This window comes from Dermacentor albipictus, chromosome 6 (assembly GCF_038994185.2).
Source record: "Dermacentor albipictus isolate Rhodes 1998 colony chromosome 6, USDA_Dalb.pri_finalv2, whole genome shotgun sequence".
Taxonomy (NCBI): domain Eukaryota; kingdom Metazoa; phylum Arthropoda; class Arachnida; order Ixodida; family Ixodidae; genus Dermacentor; species Dermacentor albipictus.
The window spans coordinates 15,521,241-15,543,649 of NC_091826.1; the positions used below are offsets into that span (position 1 = coordinate 15,521,241).

At 43.2% G+C, this 22,409-nt stretch overlaps 2 protein-coding genes across 2 annotated transcripts; one reads left to right on the forward strand and one right to left on the reverse strand.

The window, feature by feature from the left end:
* Positions 1-81: 81 nt before the first annotated feature.
* On the forward strand, positions 82-5,543 carry Dpm3 (Dolichyl-phosphate mannosyltransferase subunit 3). Its single transcript, XM_070539994.1, has 5 exons — positions 82-240; positions 391-504; positions 596-625; positions 1,811-1,888; positions 5,323-5,543. Exons 2-5 carry the CDS (start codon positions 400-402, stop codon positions 5,374-5,376), a joined length of 267 nt encoding a protein of 88 aa, XP_070396095.1. The 5' UTR covers positions 82-240; positions 391-399; the 3' UTR covers positions 5,377-5,543.
* An 8,270-nt stretch (positions 5,544-13,813) lies between these two features.
* LOC139060818 (ras-related protein Rab-43-like) lies at positions 13,814-21,949 on the reverse strand. Its single transcript, XM_070539995.1, has 3 exons — positions 21,619-21,949; positions 20,703-20,886; positions 13,814-14,726 (listed from the first exon to the last, which is right to left on the reverse strand). Exons 1-3 carry the CDS (start codon positions 21,796-21,798, stop codon positions 14,464-14,466), a joined length of 627 nt encoding a protein of 208 aa, XP_070396096.1. The 5' UTR covers positions 21,799-21,949; the 3' UTR covers positions 13,814-14,463.
* Between the last annotated feature and the right edge of the window lie 460 nt (positions 21,950-22,409).

Below are 22,409 nucleotides of genomic sequence, written 5' to 3' on the forward strand. Positions count from 1 at the left end.
CTACTTTATAATACAATTTACTGTGGCAGACTAATAAATTCTTTGCCGATCTCGGAGGCCGTAGAATGATGGTAATAAAGTGCCTGACAGACACTGCCGTTTGTGGCGTTCCGGTAGCTCCGGCTCCGTGTCAAGCAGCCGGATTTGCGTGTGTACCGTGCTTGCTTTCGTGGGATATCTTCGGCGGGTCAAGAGACTGATTTCAATTGTGCGCGTGTCGCTTACGCACTGCGTTGGCAGGTAAGCGAAAGAGCATCTTCGAAGTTGCCCACTCCTTCCGTGGGCAAACAAGTGCTTGCCGTCTCCACGAAATTTTCTCCACACGTAGGGGCAGCGCTACTTTGTGATGGACGTGTCTTTAAATCAAGCGTCTGTTTTTGCTGCTTACAGGAACCGGCGATGACGAAGTTGATGCAGTGGTTGCTAGGGCTCTCCATATTCATGGCAATATGGGCCGCACTTCTTTCGCAAAGGTTAGGCGATGCGGAGACCCACGTTTGGCTGGTAAGCGAATTTACCATCTAATGTTTCGTTACTTCATTTTCTCGTTAGATATTAAGGTTGAGTTTGCTTATATTTATACATATATTTCCAGCTTCCAGTGTACGCTTGCGTTGTCTTTGGGGTAAGTTTGCTCAGCATTACAAATTTCATAGTGTTCTTGTGGCCGCCGTGATACCAAGATGCCTTGTACTTAATTAAAGTGCACGTGTAAGCATAAACGTCGTTAGAATTAATGGATACTCTTGATTAAGCTTAATGTGCACACTATACGCAATTCGTATCGACCGATCATAACTGAGGCGTTCAAAGCGCGAAACACTCAATAATGAAAGTTTTACCGTCTTATTAAAGTCGATTCAACAGCGAGCCTGTCAAAACAACTCGAGCTTCAAGGCTAGCCATATTAGAACTTCACAGAGTGCGTTTACATTTCATTAGCATTGTGCATAATTTTATATAGGGGGGGGGGGGGGAAGCAGATATTCTATCCGTAACTAAATACACTTGCACATTGACAAATCAAATGCCTGTGTATATCATACGTGTCATCGCCGCAGCGATACATTGCTTGAACAGTAAATGACGCCAGCCTAATAAGCTGTTAAGCATAATTTAAGCACTTCTCTTGGTTTATCATTTTCTCCCATGTCAGGCAGGCACATCCAGCTGTTATGAGCAATGTGCTGAACTGAAACACTGATGGGTATGTCCATGTGCTGACATAAGAACAGCAAAACACAGGCGTGCCATGGTGTGAACATGGAGGTCTATGCTGATGTAGCATTGTAGGCCATGTCTCTTCATGGCACAGGAATCCTTGGGGGCAGTGCAGAAAGGTGGGACAAGATTAGACAACACAAGTGCTGACTGAAAACTTCTATTTGTAGAGACATATATATATATCCTAGGTGAAGATGTGCACGCAGTCAAATTATTCAAAAAAGTGCAAAGCCAAAAAGTTTATTCATAACCAAGTAGAATGATAGCTAGAGCACACAAACCTGTCACCTTGTTGCACTTTTTTGTCCAAACTGTGGTTGTGGTTTGGTGTCACACTTGACCAAATTGATTGTTTGCACATCTTCACCGAATATATATGCTTGTCTTTTCAAACAAAACTTTCTAGCCTGTGCTCGTGTTGTTTAATCTCATCCCATCTTTTCATGCTGTCCCCGAGTATTTCCATAGATATGCACCAACAACCTCAGTTTTCAACGCATTATTGTTTTGTCCACGTGTAACTCTTCTGCTGCATCCAGCTGTGTCACACAATTTAGCCCAAATGTGACCTCTTGCTGCTTTTCAGATGTATGCTGCTTCAGTTGTCGTCTACAGAGTACTCACATTCAACAACTGTGAAGCAGCAGCAGCAGAGCTCAAGAAGGTACGTGCCATTGCTATTTGACTCAAGTTCCTTTCTTTCTTACTATGAAGCGTTACACAGCCTTTGTTGGTCACATTCAATGCGCAGAGTGTGCTGTTTTCATTGGTTGTATTCTCATAGTGGTTGCAGGCTTGTCCAATGCAGGCACATTTGGGAGGTTGCAGGCTTTGGGAGGCTATGACATGCAGGCTGTCTGCATGTCATAGCCAATGCTGTACAAACCACAACATGTATGCCATTGTGGCATCTGTGACACATGAAGCCACCCACTACATTCTAATGTATCCCAAACATTAACTGCTGCCTCAGGTGCAAGCGCTTACTAACATAGATTGCTGTCACATACAACAAATCTAAAGGCACATTCACACCGGCGACTTGAGGAGGTCGCGCGACCATTTGCGACTCGCAATCAAAAAGCGACCGAAGGCGACTGATGTTCACACCGGCAAGCCCGGCTGAGCGCGACCCGCAAGTCGCAATCCCGGAGATTATCGTTCTCAGCGAGAACTTTCGGAATCTACGCGGAATTTGAATGTGACGCTGGAGGAGGCCGGATGTAGACACACGAAAGATCACTTCCGGTGCGCCGCTGATTGGTTTATCAGTTTTGCGACCACGGTCGCGCGACTGAAAAATCGCGCAGAGAGCGACTCGCCCAAAATGGTCGCTTTTTGAGAAAGGCGACCGTTTGCGACCATTTGCGACTGGTCGCAAAGCGACCAACTTGGTCGCGCGACCTCCTCAAGTCGCCGGTGTGAATGTGCCCTAATTGCCTAAAACCTAACACGGCGTAGACTGTAAATGAAGCTTTAAAAGCCTAACAGCACCAATGAGACTGCCAACTAATTAAAATAGTAGGACTATGCATATTTGCTTATTGAATAAAGCAATGTAGTTGCCATCTGTAAGATTTTCTAAAAATATTTCATTTTATTGTTATGTTCTTGTAAACTAATTTCAAGGCTGTGTGGGAAGCAGTTCACACGAAAAATAAGGGCGAGTGTAACATATCAGCTCATTCTACATACATATAGTAAGTGGCACTGCACATGTTGTAGTTAATACCCGAAAGTCATGCTTTATCATTCATATTCTGTTCATCTGGCATCTTGTGGCTTCATCCTCCGTTGGGTCCCCCAGTGCAGCAGCTCTACATGTTAGGCTACGGATGCATGCATAGAATGGCTGGATAACAATTTTACCAGTTCTTTCCTCATGCGTGCTAGCTCTTTGAGATGTTTGCTACATGTGCCGCATTGCATAGCAACAATTTACTTCTAAAAAGTAAAAATGTAGACTGTGCTAGCAGACAATGATTACAGAAGTTTCACACCTGAAAAAGAAGCCCATGCAGCCATGCTGTCATTCATTCACAACCATATTTGCTGTACCAGTATTTTTGCTTCATCGGCACAGAACGGGCCACATTAAGAGACTCTGAGTGAGACTAGGTGCTTTGGTTGGTATTGGGCTGTGCCATGTTTCTCCACAAGAGTCTGCAAGGTGCACTCAGGTTGAGGGCAGCTGTGGTACATATTTGCTGCCAAAATACACATGCAAAGTAAGGTCGCTTCATGTCTCTCATTCGTAAGTGTGTACACAAGGGGGGCCAGGATGGCCTTAGCCACCCACCGTTGCCTGGGCAGGGGCACAAATTCTGTGAAGGCAGGAAATATGACATGCGTCTCAAAAGGCACTAAAGAGAAGATTGAAAAAGGCATTAGTAAGATCTTGATGAGGGCTAGTTGGTTCATACTTAGAACTGAGGTGAAACAGCGCGAAAAAGACGAGGACACAAGGAAACAAATACCACAGACAAGCGCTTGTCTGTGGTATTTGTTTCCTTGTGTCCTCGTCTTTTTCGCGCTGTTTCACCTCAGTTCTATGAAAAAGGCAGCACACGCCATGCAAATAGATACTAAGTTGAAGGCTACTGCTGGCGTACAAGGGCACATGTGACTTCGCAAACGCTGTTTCTAGGGCGTGAACAAAGCTGCACAACCCAAAATTTCCTGAATTGGCACACATCTGTTTTGAGCTGTCTGTCTGCAACAAAAACGGCCCCCTATCCCCCAGCACATATACGGTGTTATGATTCGCGCCTGTTGTATTCCACTATGGAAAGCTCTGTTTCCAAAATGAATGCATTGGAACAGCACAGCATAAGCAGCAGGCAAGAAAAGCGTGTTCAGATTGACGCTCAGTGCCATGGCCCGAGCTTCCTGCTGCAGGAGCGATGTCCAACCAAGCAATGCCAGCGATAAACAGGAAAAACAAACTGGGGAATTTTTGACGTTATTTGGTGAGCAGAGCCACATGTCAGGTGATAACCCTTCCTTGCCACTGCCCACTAATGACTTATAGAAGCAGGCCAGGCAAGCACATAGTGCCTTCCAACCGCGCCTTAGTGGCTGTCCTCAAACAGAAAGGAGTAATCACAAATGCAGTTTTTGTGCACAGTGGCTTGCTAAGTTTATCTGGCTCTGTACAGTCCAGAAAAGGGCACAGTGTTTTGCTTTTGTTGCCGGGCATTTTCACTGGGAGGTGGTGTTTCGAAAGTGCATAGGGACCTGTCATTTGTATCGACTGAATTTTTATGCTTGAAAGAATGTGATGCAAGCATTCTACCAGCATGAAAAGTCTGGGGGCCATGTGAACAGTATCTTGTGGAATAGTTCCAAAAGAAATACGAAGTCATTTTCTTTTCTCCTCAATGAGGGCCTTGCTCGATGAGAGTTCCAAGCAAAGGAACAACGCCAACGAATTCGCAATGTTCTAAAGTGCCTACTTGAAGTCGTAGTCCTGCTCACAAAAGGATGAAGGTCATCTAGAAGGCATGCTGAAGGGGAGGAAAGTGGAGAGCGGGAGCTCATTTTAGAAATTGTCAATCTACTGGAAAAGCATGACCCAACTTTGTGTGTTCATTTATAGTCAGGGCCGAAAAGTACTTTATGTACGAGTAACAGAATGCAAAATTATCTTATAATCGCTGCACACAGCCATATTATGTCAGTTATCCAATGGATACGAGGGAAAAATATTTCACTGGTCTGTAAAGAGACAACTGTTGTTGCATCCTGCGCACGCCTATGCTTTCGTCATGTTGCATTGTTTCATCTTGTCAGATCACCAAAGCTTCACAAAGACCGATTCTCAAGGTGCATGGGATCTGCATTTATTTTTCTTAACTTTCAATTTAATCATTTAAAACGCTTGCATACTGTGCTTTGGGTGTACATTAACGATTCCCAGGCGATTAGCATTAATCCGGAGCCATCCACTACAACATTTGTGTGCAACTTTGTGATGTTGAACTCTGCAATTCTTTAAGTACAAAGGCTTTACAAGCCAAGTGTGAAAACAGTGGAAGGTGGTTGGTACAGGAGGTTTCGGTGCAGTAACATACCTCGTGTGTTTTCTTCTTGTTGCAGCAAATCGTGGAAGCCAGAGAGGACCTCAAGAAACGCGGCTACAAGTTTGATTGAAGTGAGGGGTATATTTTGATACTGAAAGCTATGAAGCATAAACTTCAACATATTGATGCCATTCCAATCATCATTTGTGCCTACCAACGTTTCCAGTGATAAATGTTGTCACCAATGTCCCTGCATTGTGGGTATCAATACAAAATAAAAGGCTTGATTTTTTTAAATGCGATGCACCTCTTTATTTGCGCAGAGCCAAGGGCAAGCGCAAGGCTGTCAAAGGTCACAAATTTTTTCACCGATGCGCGCACATGTCCATGAGCTCGCTTGCTGACTGCTATTAGCTGTGCCGCTCCTTGCTCCATGTCCATGCTCGCGCTCTCTCACGCACCACTCATACACTGCTACTGGCTTCGCGCCTCCTCTCCTTGCTCCACTATCCGGTGCAAGTGTGTACGTCATAAATGGACGTGGCTCGATTGTGCAATGTTGCATGTAAGCCTCTACTTGCAAATACAGCAATGGGCTGTCGAAAGTATCAAGTGGAAGAGAAGCATAAGAGTGCAAAGGCTCTGCAGAAACTACAGATGTATATGATGCATACTAAAGTGGCGAGACGGGAGGGGAAGCGATGGGCCACCAAGATACATGTGGACGTGGAGCACAAGCAACAAGAGAAATAGCATACGGCCGAAGAACAGTGGCACGCCAAGCAAACAGCTGCAGAACAGGCTGCCAAGACCAAGCGATGCCAATTGCAGCAGCACCACTTGCGGGATGCAGACACATACTTTCAAAAGCACTTGAATTTGAATGGTGCGTTGTGTAGTGCCTATGACCGCCTCTGGTTCCGATCGTACATTGTCAGGGTGTTGTGGCCCGTGCATGTGGCAGTCCTCGAGTTTGTGTTTTCCCTGGAGACGAGAGTTTGTTTGGGCTTTGTGCCAGTTGCAGGGGACAAATACTACTAAGCATTGACTTAGACAATCATCAAGGATGGTTTCTGCTGTAATTTTTTCTTCTGTGCTTTAGTAGTCTGGCATAAAACAAAAAGTTGCCAAAAGATGAACTAGGCTATGCAAAATGCTAGCCTGAACAATGGCCACAGTCGAATCATTATAGAAATGCCTTTACTAACACAAATAGAAAAAGTTATACAGATCCCATTCAGTCCATGCTAATGGAAATCTGTTAATGCCAAGCATTCAGTGACACAATGCACGTGATTAAATGCTAAAATGTTTTCATTTTGTGTGTGCTCCTGTATTGCCCACCACTTGCTTGTGTCACTGTTTGTGCCTGTGCACTTTACAATTGCTGAAACACAGACACTGATTTTAAGCAATGGTTAAAGCAATGTGAAAACACGAAGTGTTGATGCAGTCAACCTGCATTGACATGAGAGACAACACTTTACAACATGTTTGGTACATTATTTTTAACCATGTTGCATTCCTACCTAGCTTTTAACTGACATTGTCATTCCTCGGTGGTTTCGGCAGTGACAAGAGGATACTCTTATTTTCGTCTTGCTTCCAATTCCCGTTCTCAGTCCTGTTTACATTCAGTGGTAATGCAACAACACGTGGCAATGGTGTGACAGCACTTTGTTTGGGCTTACTTAGGGCATCACAATCAGTCTAATGCATAGCCTCTAAACCTGCAGTATCCGGAGCAATCTGGAGTGGAACACAGCACATTTCCAAGAGAATGAGGAAACACATACAGCACTGAAAGTCAAGGAGGCTGCCTGGACAAATGATAACATAAAACCTGGAAGCAAACCTGCAGATGCTTTGCAAAAAAAAAAAAACCCAAAGACAGATATTCACAGGAATATGGAGACAGTGGTGTTCTAACAAGGACATTTCGCTCCAAGACCAGCCCCCTTGTTGGAAGTGCTGGCTCCAGCCCTTGTTTGACTTTTGATTGAACAGAAAAAAAGACACATTTCAGGCAAAATCGCAACAACTTCCATTTATTCCAGGAGAGTGCTAACATGAAAATATTTTGCACTAAGATGTTTCAAGAGTGGCATTATTTATAAAGCAGCCTTAACATTTAAAAACAGGCATTCAACACGCTGCCAACTACACTTGCAATTAGCAAGCACAAATGGGGTGCAATATAATCTTTTGAAGCACCAAATACAAGTATCTTTGAGCTTACAAATGGTAAAAAAAAGAAGCTTCCAACACTTCTTTAAACAAGTACACGGTAGCACCAGCACCGAGATTTCCTTCCTCTTAATTAGTTCTCTGTGCCACATCTGGCATGTGATTGTTTGGCTAAGCTAAAGCATTGCACATTGTTCAGACAGACACACACACATACAAAGGAAAGAACATGCCAGTGCACAGAACTCAATGGCTGGCATTTTAAAGAGTCTACATTCAAGTCTTACGACAGATGTGCATGACACTGTGATCATTTGTGGGAACCATAGCAAGGTGTTGTTGGAGTCAACTTCTGTTTATTTGGCACTGGTTTGTTCGATCTTCAGTTCAATTTATCATCCTGCCAGGGTCCAAACGATTGTTTGTGCAGCCCTTGGCTTGTCTGAAATGGGATTACTGTTGCGGGCTATGTTTTTAACATTCGCCACCAGTGACCGCTGAGTTGAGACCATTTGCTTCTGAGCAAGCACTGCCTGACTGTCAGACCATTGCTAATTAGTCGTTTTTTGTGCAGTAAAGATGGCTATCTTTGCAGCTAGGCGAGTACTGAGGCTCGCCTGTCATGAAATTGTGGTACTTAAAAAAAAAAAAAAAAACGAGGCGTGCGAGGGAATGATTGCAAGTCTGGCTAGTTATTGAAGGAACATTCTTTTAATGAAAAAAATACCTCGGACAGCACTAAAAAACAGACGCATGTGGATTAGTGGACAGACCAACAGGCAATGCATGCTTAAAGAAGGTTGTCTCAAAACAGTGGCCTGGATAGAATGTGCATATGCATTTCTAAGCACACTGCTGTCATGTTCTAGATGAGTGTGGCAGGCTGGGATGATCAGGTCGTATGCAAACAGATTCTTAAAACAAACCCAAACACGCAGCACAGCTTGCACAAAAAGCAGCCCTAAAGGAGCACAATATTTCATAGAGTCCACTTAAAACCAAATATTTCTGTTCATATTTCTCCCATTTTTTATTATAAAATTTCGTATGATAAGTGATATAAACGTGCACATTGTTTGAGTTGGAAATGGGCCTGGTACACTGCACTTCCAAACGTATTTTTGGAGACAGCTATATCTCTTATGAACGTTGCAGAAAAACTTCCATAAACAAGCATTTTCATTACAATCTTACATTGCATGGAAGAACAATATTAGGCTGCTCTGCAATTCTGAAGAGTTGCACATCTGAATGAATGCACCAAACCAGGCTACCTGGCAATATTGACCACGCAGAAAACACAAATGAATATCAAGATACACGTGAAGCAATTTTTTGCAACAAAACACTGAACACTACAACTGCACAAAGCATTGACAAGCAACTGGAGAACTTTAAAAGCAACTCTGCAAAAATGGTATCTGCTTATATTAAACAACTTGTTACCCAGCCGAGGGTTTTAAATTTCTCATGTGAGGGAAGGCTTAAGAACACGAAATTGTAATGTCCAATGTCAGTTATACGAACAGAAGATCAGCAGCTATTAGAGCTTTAGCTCAGTGCTCACATTCTGATTCATTCCGTTTAGCATATCCTCACAATTTGCATGCAGCTGCTCAGTGCGAATGCACACAATGCTTGTGCCGCAGTGGAAGGCGGGGTTGGTATTCTCTGGCAATTGCTTCCAGGGATAGTTTCCTTTTCACGAAATTTTGTGCTACTAGCACTAAACACTGCAGCATCTTCAGACAACAGCGTTCCTGGCACTGTGCCCAGACTGTGCGCTTGGCATTGCGCCAGGAATGATGTTGCCCGTAGATGCTTATGAATCTAGCGCTAGTTGCATGAATAAGAAGAGCAACTATCTCACAGTGGCCCGAGAATACCACCTTATAATGCTGCCCTTACTACACTGCCGAGCTCAGTGAATGGAGCATCCAATCGGCTGCTGTGTCATTTTGCAGCCAAGTTGACTGCTCACTGCTTGCATCTCTGGGAGGAGCACTTATAAAAAAATGTGAAATCAACACAGTTCTCTGCAGTGCACAAAACGTGAACGGAGTGGACTGTAAGCAATGCTCTCCTAACGCTGTCTATTGTCACGCAGCGCAGCAACATGCACAATATTGTGAACAGCTGTAAAGAAATACGCAGCCTAGCATCTGCAGATGCATGTCAATTTTTCTTGCAGATAACACCACAACCTTTATGCACATGTAACGGGATGAGAGTGCTTCCTTCTGACTCTATGCCACAGAAACTCGTCAGGGCATTTTGCAGCTTTCCAGTTCTCTCAGCATGTATCAATTGCCACAGCTAAAAATAAAATAAGTCATTGCTTTACACTGCTGTCTTTCAGCTATTTAGAGATCACCAAGGACAAATCAAACAGCAGCTTAATCATTTAAATTTACTTGTGCCAGGTCCATTTCCAAATACTAAAGCACTTAAGCTTTTTTTTTTTTCAAGTGACCGCAAAAGACATTTAGTGGAAATTACAAAAGCATGCGCTGCACTGACCTTCGAGTCACTAAAATCATTTGTGAATGTTTCATGTGCTGCTGATGCCAAAGAAACAGAAGTCCAACTCTAGTTGCAAGCAGGGTTAGGATTCAAAGGATCATTACAGACTGCTTACACGCTTAACAAGAGCATGAACATCTTCATTTACCCTGTAGAGCATGTCACAGGGAAGGCAAGAGGGTATGGCACTGACTGGTTTGGAATTCAAAGCCAGACATTCTGTTTGCAGTTTTTCAAACTGGTGATCTGCGCAGGGAGAAGTCAATGAATGAAATGTTCAAATACACCAGTGCAGGTTCTCTCTGTCACAAGGCCCTCGATACATGTAGACCCATTCCCAGCTAATTGTGTCTAGCAACAACAAACAGCTGGCAATATGCATGTACTTGCATATCAATTTATGGCATTCTTGTGAACTGACCCAGCTAAGTGGGAATAATGCCATAGCAAACTTGCTATTGCACAGTTTAAAAAAGTTTGTGAATATATTTGCATTTCACGCTCAAGAGAAATACTACAGCTGCAGAAAAAATGAATATAATGAACAATACAGAAGACTCCCTTCAAGATGAACCAAGCTAAACCAAACTTTTGTATAACATAACTGTGGGAATGTTTGGTTGGTTTCCCATAGACCCAATGCAAAGAAATTTGCTTAACATGAACCTCTCATTTGGTTAAGCCAAACTTTGCCAGATGCCATAGGTACCGGCAACTTGGTTCATCAAAAGACTCTAATCAGCGGGCTTGGAGGAGGCGACTCTGTTATCTACATGACAAGCAAATGGTGTTTTTGGAGGCAAATGGCTACACTAGCATTGACAATGACGTGAAAAACTGCTGGACTGGCACCACAGAAACAGTGATTAATTAGGTCCTCAACATTCCTTTGCAGGCTGATAATTATGGTGCAGGGACTACCCAGGAGTTACAAGAATGAGCAGTGTCCACACATGCTCAGCTGATAATGTCCTGAATACTTTGGTGCATTTTTATCAACAACATAAGGATAATTCTTGAGCAAGCTAGGTCAAACTTCAGCTTTTCTAACAGTGCGCAGTGTTGTACAACACCAGCAAGCAACAATCTTTACACATCTGCATTTTGGTTTTAATTCTGTTTCATTTACTGTTTTGTGTTGCGGATATTTGGATGCACCAGTAATAGATTTCCAGTTTGCTGGATCACTTTTAAGGTATAGTTCTGATAAAATGAACATGCTTTCACGGTCCCTTGAAGTTAGTTTTAACGGGAGTCTACTGCATTTTCAATAAAGTGCAGCTGCCCTGGCTAAAGCAAAACGACTAAGATCTACACAAGTAAACATTTCCTCACATGGCAGCTCACTGAGATCCTATACAGGTCAAAGCTGTGTTCTTGCTTTTAAACATACAGCATCCCATGTTGGCCCATTTTTATATAGTGCCTGCATTGTAGCTTTAAATGTAGCAAAGTATTTGAACAACTTGGTGAGGTGAATCTGATGCAACAACAACTGTTGCTGGCTAAGAATACAATGCAAGTGAACTTCTGAAACATTTTTAACAAATAGTGAATTCAACTTAGCGAACAAGATTACTTTTGAGTGCTCATGCTGGCTTTGATAAAGGAGCCCTGCCACACCTATTTTTGAGGAAGAATATATCACAGCAGAAATTTTTTGAAAAGGACTTAGTATGAATGGGACATAAAGAGCACAATATCTATTTTACCCTATTCTCCCTCAACTGAACATTTCCAGTCGACTGGGACAGCTCTGATAGCATTGCCTTAGCTATTGATCATTTTTCCTTTTTCTTCTTTCCACAGTGCACTTATGGAACTATTCAAGGTGGACATCTTACAAAGGTGCCAGAAAGCAGCAAAGCAGCAGTTACAGGATGGGCAGAGTGCATCAGCAATCTCTGTTTGCCAGGACATAGGAGGGGTGCACGTGTGTGTGAATTTTCACTCAGAAGTAACGGAATCAGTAGCTCATGGCCATGAACAATTGCTCAATGGCTGGTGTCTATGGGCTGTCTTGAAGGCTATGATGTCTTCAGCGGTGGCAAAAGAGAAGAGAGCTCAAAAGTCACAGGAGACAGCAAACTATCTATCATGAGAGAATATGGTCTTCCTGTATGTGCACTAGCTCGCGCGTTCACAACAGCACTGTCCTGCAGATCGGAAGTGTTTTCTTAATGTGATTAAAAAGTGTTGCAGTGCCCTGTTAATGAATGCTGTTAAAACCAGCACAGGCAACTGCAAGAGCACTTTCCGGGCTATTCAAAGTGCTCCTGCTCATGCAATGGAATTCACTAAGCAATGTACACAAAAAGTTGTCAGTGCATATTAGTAGCATGACTGATTGAAGTAAAAAATGTCAGAGTGCATACTAGTTGCATGACAGTGGATGGAAGTCAACAGTGGCATGACCAGCTCACACAAAGTAGCTTTTGGATGAGTAAACCCGACCTGTGAAGTTGGAAAATCAGCAACCATTTGCTAAGCAGACCACTGCCAGTAATAGTGCAATGGCAATTAAACATCAAGGCTACTGTTTAAAGGTGTAACCAGGGACAGGTTAGCGACAAAAACGAAAAAAAAAAAAACCCACACACATCAGCACAAGAACAAATGAGGTGAAGCATGACAAAACTTGTCTAGGCAGTTTCATCGTGCTTTGCTTTGCCTGTTTTCTTGTCACTAACCTGACCCTTGTTACGTCCTTAAAGCACACCTAGCCATGATGAGACCACTGCCGCACGCACAGAAACATTGACATGTCAAAAGAGCAACATTCTTCAGCTAAAGATTTTTACATGATATAACTTGCGGCAACATGGTTATGCAGGCCAGCATTTGGAATTTGGCAGCGCTGCTGCCACGAACAGTAATCAAGAAAATGGTGCTACAGCTATTCTAGCTCCTACATTATTGACAATGCTAATTGTAGTGACAGCTATCACAAGCAGTGATGCAAGCTGTCAAAAGTCATTTGGTAATCTATGACTACAAGCAATGTAGTCTAGCTGCTGCTTTATTCAACTTGTGCAAGAGCCTGCAAAAGCCTAAGACCTGTTCTATTCACCCTGCACTTCCAGCTTTGTTTACGTCAGTTCTGTGCACCTGCTGAATGAGCTAACGCCTTTTGCATGAAGCCTGCACCAACTCTTTAAAAAGTGCGGAGAATGCTGTAAACTGATTCTGCACGACACTCGGATTGCGCAATAAGATGGCGATGTAGAGATGCTGCAACACCGCATTGATAATACCAATTGCACAGAACTTTGCCATCCTCCTTACATCACAACTAGACTGATTGATTGATCGGCTCATGAGGTTTAATGTCTCAAGACTACACTGGGGTATGAGGGGTGGCGTAGCGTATGCCTCCCAATTAATTTTGACCACCTGGGATTCTTTAACATGAACTTAAATCTAAGTGCACAAGCATTTTTACATTTTGGCCCTATTAAAGTGCAACCACTGCTGTAGCCAGAAACCAAACCTTGATACCATGCTCAGCAGAAGGCTATAGCAGCTGAGCCATCACAGCTAGTTCCTCAACTAGATTACATAGTGCAGGCAAAGAGAATGGACCTAATCATTCCATGCCTGTGTCAGCAAGCAGTCATGGAATCTTTCATTTTTCACTACATATGTCGATCTCTGCATGCTCAAAAACTAGGAAAGAGACTTTGTAAGATTAAATGGCCATGAAGAAACAAACAGTGTGACTAGTGGGCAATAACACTGAGTAAAACTCGCAAATATGCATCCTGAGTGCTTCATTAGTTGGAGTAGTCATTGTTAAAAGGCTATGAAAAGATGCGCTGTCATTGGCTCACTCAGGCCTTCGAGCGAGCGCATCACACTTGAAAAGCGACACCTTTATTAGAAACGTGGGTCACGTGAAACTACCCATGAGCACTCCCCACTCGCAAGGCAGAATAAAGAGTGCAGTTTTTGTGGGGCACTTCGGCATTGCCAAAAGGCTAAAAAGGCACGGAGTGTTTTTATAGTCCTTTCAGATGCTTGGTTCTGCGCCTCGGAGGGCGTACACAGCATTTACAACAAAGTGAAAAAAAAGAAAGGACTTTGCACCGCTGGGACACTGCACGTGTGTGACCGTGTGCCAAAAGGCAGTTCTGAGAAGACGGCGGGTGTTCACAACCGCAAAGACTTTCAAAAAGTTGATATGTTTGTTCAACCTCGGAGCCCGCTCAACAAATGGGTGCAAGCCGTTGACTCCTGCAGCACAGTGCATTCTCTACCCAGCATTGTCAGGTAACTATCCGACAAGTCGCAAATTTTTCATTCTTTTGCTGGAAGCTGCCACGTATGATGGGCAAATTAAACCGGAGGCACAAGTTGTAATGTGGCTCCCAAATTGCATTGTTCTGGTAGTGAAAGAAGGAGGGTATGTGGAAAAAATACTCTGCAGGCAGCACCCAGGATGGAAGGAGGGGAAAAAAAATGTTACAGCCTGCCCCCTCCCTTCGTCAAGTGGGGAATTTTCTCTCCATCACAGTTTTGTGCAGCATGCCGCCTTGGGCCCGACCTTGCTCGTGTTGAGGGAGATTCGGCGCAGGTCCTCGTCGGTCAGGTGTCCGACAGGGTCGTGGGTGTTCTTAAGTTCGGTGGCGAGCATGACAAACACGGACTCAATATTGGTGTTCTCCTTGGCGCTTGTCTCAATGGTGGCCATGAACTCTGGGTACTGGTCGGCCAAGGCTTGTGCCTCCTCCTGTGTCACTTCCCGCAAGCTCTCACAGTCGCATTTGTTTCCTGCAAGCAAGGCCACAATGAGAATGGGCTGTCATCAAAGATTGAGGTGGGCCTGGTTAAAAGGACACGAGAGACAAACTCTAAATCAGTTTAGGCTGATAATGTGTCCCTTCAAAACTCTGTTTGATCCACTTCAAATACGGTGCATAAATTTGTGTATGTAACTTCAGACTTTCCATCCCTGGAATAAAAGAAAATGCTACAGTGTAGGGCAGAAAAAGTACAGAAATTTGGATAAATGCTGAAAATTGTTTGATTACTCAATGTGTTGACTGTTTAATAAAGATTCGCAGACTTTGTTTTGTAAGGCTGCTGTGAGCAGGCGCTCTACAGTTACCATAAGAATAATCTGTGCAGAAATGTTCATGGAATTTATTCATGAAATATCTACGTTACAGTGGTAGAAAATTTGGTGACTGTTATACATTGCTTCTATAGGCTGATGTCAATACTGCGAGGGTATGTTTCTATAATAGACAGGTCTGAAAAACTGGGCAATGAAAAATCACTCAGCACCTGTATTTGCATCTTTCTTGGAATCAGTTTTGCCCTAAGCTAGACGCAAATAAAAAATTGTAGCATATTTGGTGTCAATACGACAATTGTAAACAAGCTCTAAAAGTTAAGAATGTTATAATCAAATCATAAATGCTGGCAGGTCTCTGTTGTTTATGTCAGTCCTGTCTAGTGGTGGCAAGGAAAAAAAAAAACCATGAAAATAAAGTTCCAGCTAAATTTGAACCCTCTGCATACCCAGTGTCCCTCCATTTCACTCCAATGTGATGAATATTTCTACATATAACTACCTTGCTGAAGGCACTGCCACTTCTGATGGCATGGTTGATGTGCCACATTCCATCCGCAATTTAAAGAACATTGAATTATCAGGATCTACATGCCAAATCGCCATTTGATTATATTGTTGGAGGTCAATTTACTAATACAGATCCACCAGTTTTTCTCATTACTCTTTAGTGACCCTTTAAAGGGTCACTAAAGGAATACATTAAAACAAGCTAGATTAAAAGATTAGGCCTCTGTAATAACGAATTCATTATTCATAGGAAGAACAGAGCTTTTGTACATGAGAAAATAATGAAAACAGAAGAGAGTGACACCACCTGTTGTGGACTATGGTGCCTGTCAAGTGATGTCAGCACTGGCTGATTCACAGAGAATGGCACAGATGGAGGTCACGTGGAGATTACATCAACTCATCCATTGTGCCGTGGGTGGTTCACATTGAGGAGCAGGAGTGGCACCTCCAGTGACAATTTTGTGTGCAACAAAGTGATATACTGGCAAGCAAAAAATGGTGATAGACTTCAAGACAAATAACCTAATATAGCTTGACTTAATATTTTTCCTTTAGTGTTCTTTTGAGTACGAGGTACAGATCTTTTAGCAACCAGAACACCAAAGCAAAAAAACCCTTCAGTTTAAATGGGTGATGACTGTGTGCAGCAAATCTGTAATAACTACACGCAACATGACACACTTTCTGTGCCCTGACACACTTTCTGTGGCTCACATTCATAAAGGTTGCCAAAAATCCGTCCCTGTGTTGCAGTAATGCTTTTAAGCTATCAGTAGCAGCATGAACAACACTAAAAAGGACATTAATGAGTAACACTAAATCAGTTTAGACTGTCAATGCATTCCTCATATGGCAGAAGATGATTCAGTAACAAGAAAAAACAAAAAGGAAAACTGAAGGCTATGCCTCTCTTTTCTGAACTCCACGCTACAGCCTCCCATGTGAGGATGTGGATTTCGAACTAATATTCTTGTACATGGACTGTTTTGGCACCAGTTCTCGAAACTTGGCATGTTGAGTCTTTGGTTCCTTTAGAATGATTTTAGAATGAATTTAGAATATGATCCTACCATATCAATTACACAGTTAACTAAACCCGAGCATATGCTGTAAGAATTCATGACACTATGGCAAGCCGGTACGAAAACTTCAGCACGATGTCACCACTGGTATTTTGTTTTCACGTCTGCTGGCTTACCAAGGATCCTGTCACAGTAAGGCTGTCCATTTTGCTATTGCTGGAGTGTAATCAACTGATACCGCTGGACTCCTTATACTCCATTTCATACTTACCAGGCAATGCTCCGGATGCTGACACAGGTATTGCAGTCATAAAAGTCTCACTTCACAGATTTTGCACCAGAGCTGTTTCTGAGTGGCGAATCTTTCTACAGTATAACCATGTATATTATTACAACTACAACTTGTAGATGCAATGTTAGCTCAAGTTACATAGTACTAGTGCACCTTTGTGCTTCTAGTATGCAACATACTATGTTTTGGCCGCACGTGAAAGCAGTGTGTTATGGGCACTGCTCACAGAAATATGTCGCTTTCCTCTTCCTTTGACAAATACGTTAAAATCTGCGACACTCTTCATATAATAATACATCAATTTATGCAATATAAGAGTATGACACTTAATGTTAAATCGAATTATATGACACATACCTATGTCTTCCTTTCATATACGATGCACTATTTTTTGGTTGCAAATAGAAAAAGTCAGAGAGGTCTCTCTAGCCTTCATAGCATCTATGCTATGCATAGCCTGCTATGTACGAAATGGAGTGCCCGTCTAATAGCTTAGCCCTTGTTTGGGCTTTTTGACTTCCCATAGTTTCACAAGAAACAGTCCACAGACACAATGGATGGGATGAAGTGGAAGGACAGAATGGAGTGCTGCACCTCCAATAGCATTTATTTGAATCAGCTATCAAATACAGACTGATGTGATCAGACAAATGTGGCCATGGCAAGATCTGTGATGGCTAGCACATAAAAATTTTTACACAGTCATCATCATCATCATCAGCCTGGTTACACTCACTGCAGGGCAAAGGCCTCTCCCATACTTCTCTAACTACCCCGGTCATGTACTAATTGTGGCTATGTTGTCCCTGCAAACTTCTTAATCTCATCCGCCCACCTAACTTTCTGCCGCCCCCTGCTACGCTACCCTTCTGTTGAAATCCAGACCGTAACCCTTAATGACCATCGGTTATCTTCCCTCCTCATTACATGTCCTGCCCATGCCCATTTCTTTTTCTTGATTTCAACTAAGATGTCATCAACTCGTGTTCCCTCACCCAATCTGCTTTTTTCTGATCCCTTAACGTCACACCCATCATTCTTCTTTCCATAACTTGTTGCGTCGTCCTGAATTTAAGTAGAACCCTTTTTGTAAGCCTCCAGGTTTCTGCACCGTATGTGAGCACTGGTAAGACAGCTGTTATACATTTTCCTCTTGAGGGATAATGGCAACCTGCTGTTCATGATTTGAGAATGCCTGCCAAATGCACCCCAGCCCATTCTCCTTCTTCTGATTATTTCAGTCTCGTGATCCGGATCCGCGGTCACTGCCTGCCCTAAGTAGATGTATTCCCTTACCATTTCCAGTGCCTCGCTACCTATCGTAAACTGCTGTTCTCTTCCGAGACTGTTAAATGTTACTTTAGTTTTCTGCAGATTAATTTTTGGACCCACCCTTCTGCTTTGCCTCTCCAGGTCAGTCAGCATGCATTGCAATTGGTCTCCTGAGTTACTGAGCAAGGCAATATCATCAGCGAATAGCAAGTTACTAAGGTATTCTCCATTAATTCTTATCCCCAATTCTTCCCAATCCAGGTCTCTGAATACCTCCTATAAACACGCTGTGAATAGCATTGGAGAGATCGTATCTCCCTGCCTGACACCTTTCTTTATTGGGATTTTGCTGCTTCCTTTATGGAGGACTACGGTGGCTGTGGAGCCACTATAGATATCTTTCAGTATTTTTACATACGGCTCGTCTACACCCTGATCCCATAATGCCTGTATGACTGCCGAGGTTTCGACTGAATCAAACGCTTTCTCCTAATCAATGAAAGCTATATACATGAATAAGGGTTGGTTATATTCCGCACGTTTCTCTATCACATGATTGATAGTGTGAATATGGTCTACCATTGAGTAGCCTTGATGAAATTTTGCCTGGTCCTTTGGTTGACAGAAGTCTAAGGTGTTCCCGATTCTATTTGCGATTACCTTAGTAAATACTTTGTAGGCAGCAGACAGTAAGCTGATCGGTCTATAATTTTCAAGTTTTTGGCGTCCCCTTTCTTGTGGATTAGGATTATGTTAGCGTTCTTCCAAGATTTATACAGTGGCCTGTACAGTGGCCTTTCACTAATCTGTCTCCGGATAATTAGACTTTTTGGTTAATTTAATCCTTATCGAAAGTCCTGGCCAACACCCACACATTGATATGGGTCAAAATGTTTGTTATTTCGACTCTTGAATTGGCCCTCACAAGAAAACTGGAACTTGACTGGCTAGTGTGAACACACCGAAGCCCAACGGTCACCCCAAACATGACAACAGGTGCAGCATCTGTTTTGGCAGCACTAGGGGACAGTGAGTGCGTTAAATGCACATCTACCAGCGAAGATGCTGGTTTTCAGCCTGCCTTAGGACGATTTTTCAAGCAAAAACAGCAGCACACATTGAACAATTAGTTTGTTTACATAATTGTAATGCATTCCCTTTTGTTTCAAAAACATTGTTCAGGAAATTCTCTGTATGGTGCAGTTGGATACAAAACCAAACTGAAGTCACAGCGATCCATCACAGCCAGCCTAGCCAGTGTCATTGCCATGCTACCATAAGATGGCAACAGAACCAGTTTTTGTGTAGAATGACGATGACAGCATGCTGCTTTCAGTATTTTATTGTGAAAGCTAATTTGAAGGATCACTTATTTTGCATGCTAAGTAAGCAGCAACAAGTTGTGTCGCATGTTCTTGGCTTTCCGGAAAATTGTATACATCACAAGACGAACTAGCAAAATGTTAGAATTAGGCAAATACAGCCTAATGAATTAGCAAGTGTGTTTCTGTCTTTTTTGTGACTGTTAAATTTGGCACGCTGGAAATCTTGATCATAGATGGTCCTTTCATGATCAAATTAATAGAAGTTGAGCGTACCGTTACGTACATTCAAGACAGTTCTGCTACCATCAAGGGAGAGAAGGTGTGCCAAGATATGCATCAGCTGGGAATGCTTATTTTTTTATGCACAAGTTATCTTCAACATGAGACAATCCTTTCACTTGGTGTGGATTCAAAGGAGTACTCAAAGCAAGCGTTATGTTAACCTAGGGTTGTAGATTACTAATTTAGAACACCGAATAGGTCATTTTAATAATGAGCTGTGGCTTGAGTGAGAATTCAAAAAGTTAGACAAGTGGCAAAGGCAACTAAATATTCCCAGAGCTGCTCCATGCAAAGTCATGGATTTTGTCAGTGCCTGATTGAGGCTAGCAATGTAAATTAACTGGGCATTATAGAGATAGTTTGGAAATGAAAATGTGTTGCCAGTGGCATAGCCAGGCTTTTACTGTGAGAGGGGCCTTCCACAATTTCATGACCGTCACCTGGATGACTAAGCATTTCAGGAGAGATTCAGCCCATGAAACCACATCCTCAGCTTATTCCACTGTGCATTGCACACAATCTGATAAGACAGGCCTGCCCATCTGTAAGCAGCTACAACATTCGTGGCATAACAGTCACCTCAGCATGTTATATACAAGAACGAAAGTGTTATAGGACTGATAGCACTGCTAAAAATGAGTGCAAAGGGAAACGTATCACATGTGGCACTTAATTTTTCTATAATACACTCCTTCTGTTTCTATCAACATTTCAATAAATACCTTAAATTTTGCAAGAACATTGAGTGTTTTCATCAGAGTACACAACCTACCTCTCTCTTTCTTTTACCAGTGACGCCAAGTTTCTGCAAGTTTCCTTGCGTTCTTACTGTACGTGGAGAAAGTGGTCTCGTTAAAAACAATTTGCACAAATGCCCAGGATGATACTTTACAAAAGTACTATATGCTAATAATGCAGCTCTCCGGTCCTGTGCTAAATTTTACAAAATGGTATTGAAATACTCACCTACAAGTAGCAGAGGCACATTACAACCCGTGTACCTCCGCACTTCTTCGACCCAGCGCGGTAGACTCAGGAATGACGACCTCTTCGTGATGTCGTAAACAATGACGACACCATTGGCGCTGCGGTAGTAGCTCTGGGTGATTGTCCGGAAGCGCTCTTGTCCTGCCGTGTCCCATATCTGGAGCTGCGCATTGATATGGTCGGGGTCATGATAGAGAAACGTACGTCTGATGTCAAGCGGCTAGGCTTTACGGCAGGTTTTTCTACTACTGTTACTGTTACTGCTACTGTTCAGTACATAATTAACCAAAAGGTGCACGTTTTCGGCTTCACGTTCAAACAACAAAACACAGATGCAACTGTTGCGTGTAAAAAACCACAGATTTATTGCTGAAGTGCGTACACATATTGTTTTTTTCCTTTCTTGGTATCATATCAAAGTGCCCTTTAGTTTAGCAGGCGTCGGCAATGCTCTTGAGAGTTACGATATACACTACAGACAATCCAACCAATTCAACGGTCCCTTTCGAACTATTGGGGGAGGCCAGTTCAAGGATACGATAAAGGTCGGCATTCGGTTTTCCTCCTAAGCGCTGCTCCGGAAACGCGCTGAAGCGTGTCGGCTTGTTTGACGACGCTACCGTGGAGGGGGTGAGTCATCCCGCTTTCTGCAATAATTGCCCGACGATCAGCGACGGCAGCGCGAAGCATATTAAAAATAGACGTCTAATCGCGTGCCCCCGAACAACAACTGCGTCGCTTTCTCGGTTGGAAATGACAGCACACAGAAAGGGGCGATCGCCGTATCACTGCGAGGTGCTTCGTACGCGTGCGCAGTAAGGTAAGCGAATAGTAATAATAAAAAATCGCTTGTCACCAGGGTAACGACATTCCGTGGAGAGGGGTTCGCACTTACCTTGACTTTTTTGCCTTCGACCGTGAGCGTCTTCATGGCAAAATCCACGCCGATCGTGTTGCCGTGACGCTCGACGTACATTCCGCTCTTGAATCGGTGGACGACGCAAGTTTTGCCGACGCCGCAGTCGCCGATCAGCACGATCTTAAAGAGAAAGTCGAAGTGGTCGTCGTCGCTCATGGTCCTTCACGGGCGACGCACGCTCGCTGCGTCGGCGACAAACACCTGCTGATCCGCGCCTTCCTACTTCAAAAATATTCCCAGGGCGGCTAGCAATCCGATCAGGGCAAATGGAAGGCGGACATGTTGGGTCACGTGACCGGAAAAGCGGTTGCCCGCACGACAGAAGCGTCATTCGTGAGCGCGGGCTCTTTCGAAGTCCCCAGCTAGACCTCCGCCTGCGCAATCTTCGTAATCCCCGATTCCCGTTCCCGACTTTAGCCAGTGCACAATGTTCACGAATAAAATAGCATTCACACTCTAATCTGCCCGAAACCCACAGTACAGGCATGTTGGCAAGCCAAAAAATCGACACAATCCAGCAGCCTTGTTTATTTATCCGTAATATTTTAATTTTTATTTTTGTTGAGAGGGCGAGAAAAGCAAAGCGAAATGACTAAAGGAAGCTACTCATTCGCTTGGAGCAACCTCTAAATGCAGCCTCTATGTTAAGGGACAAATGCAAAATGAACTATACGTAAATTAAATGTGAGACCTCACCACGACTCTTCCCGTAGCAATGTTTTATAATCGTCCTGCGGCTTTCTCAATTTCAATCTTCCTCCTACGCC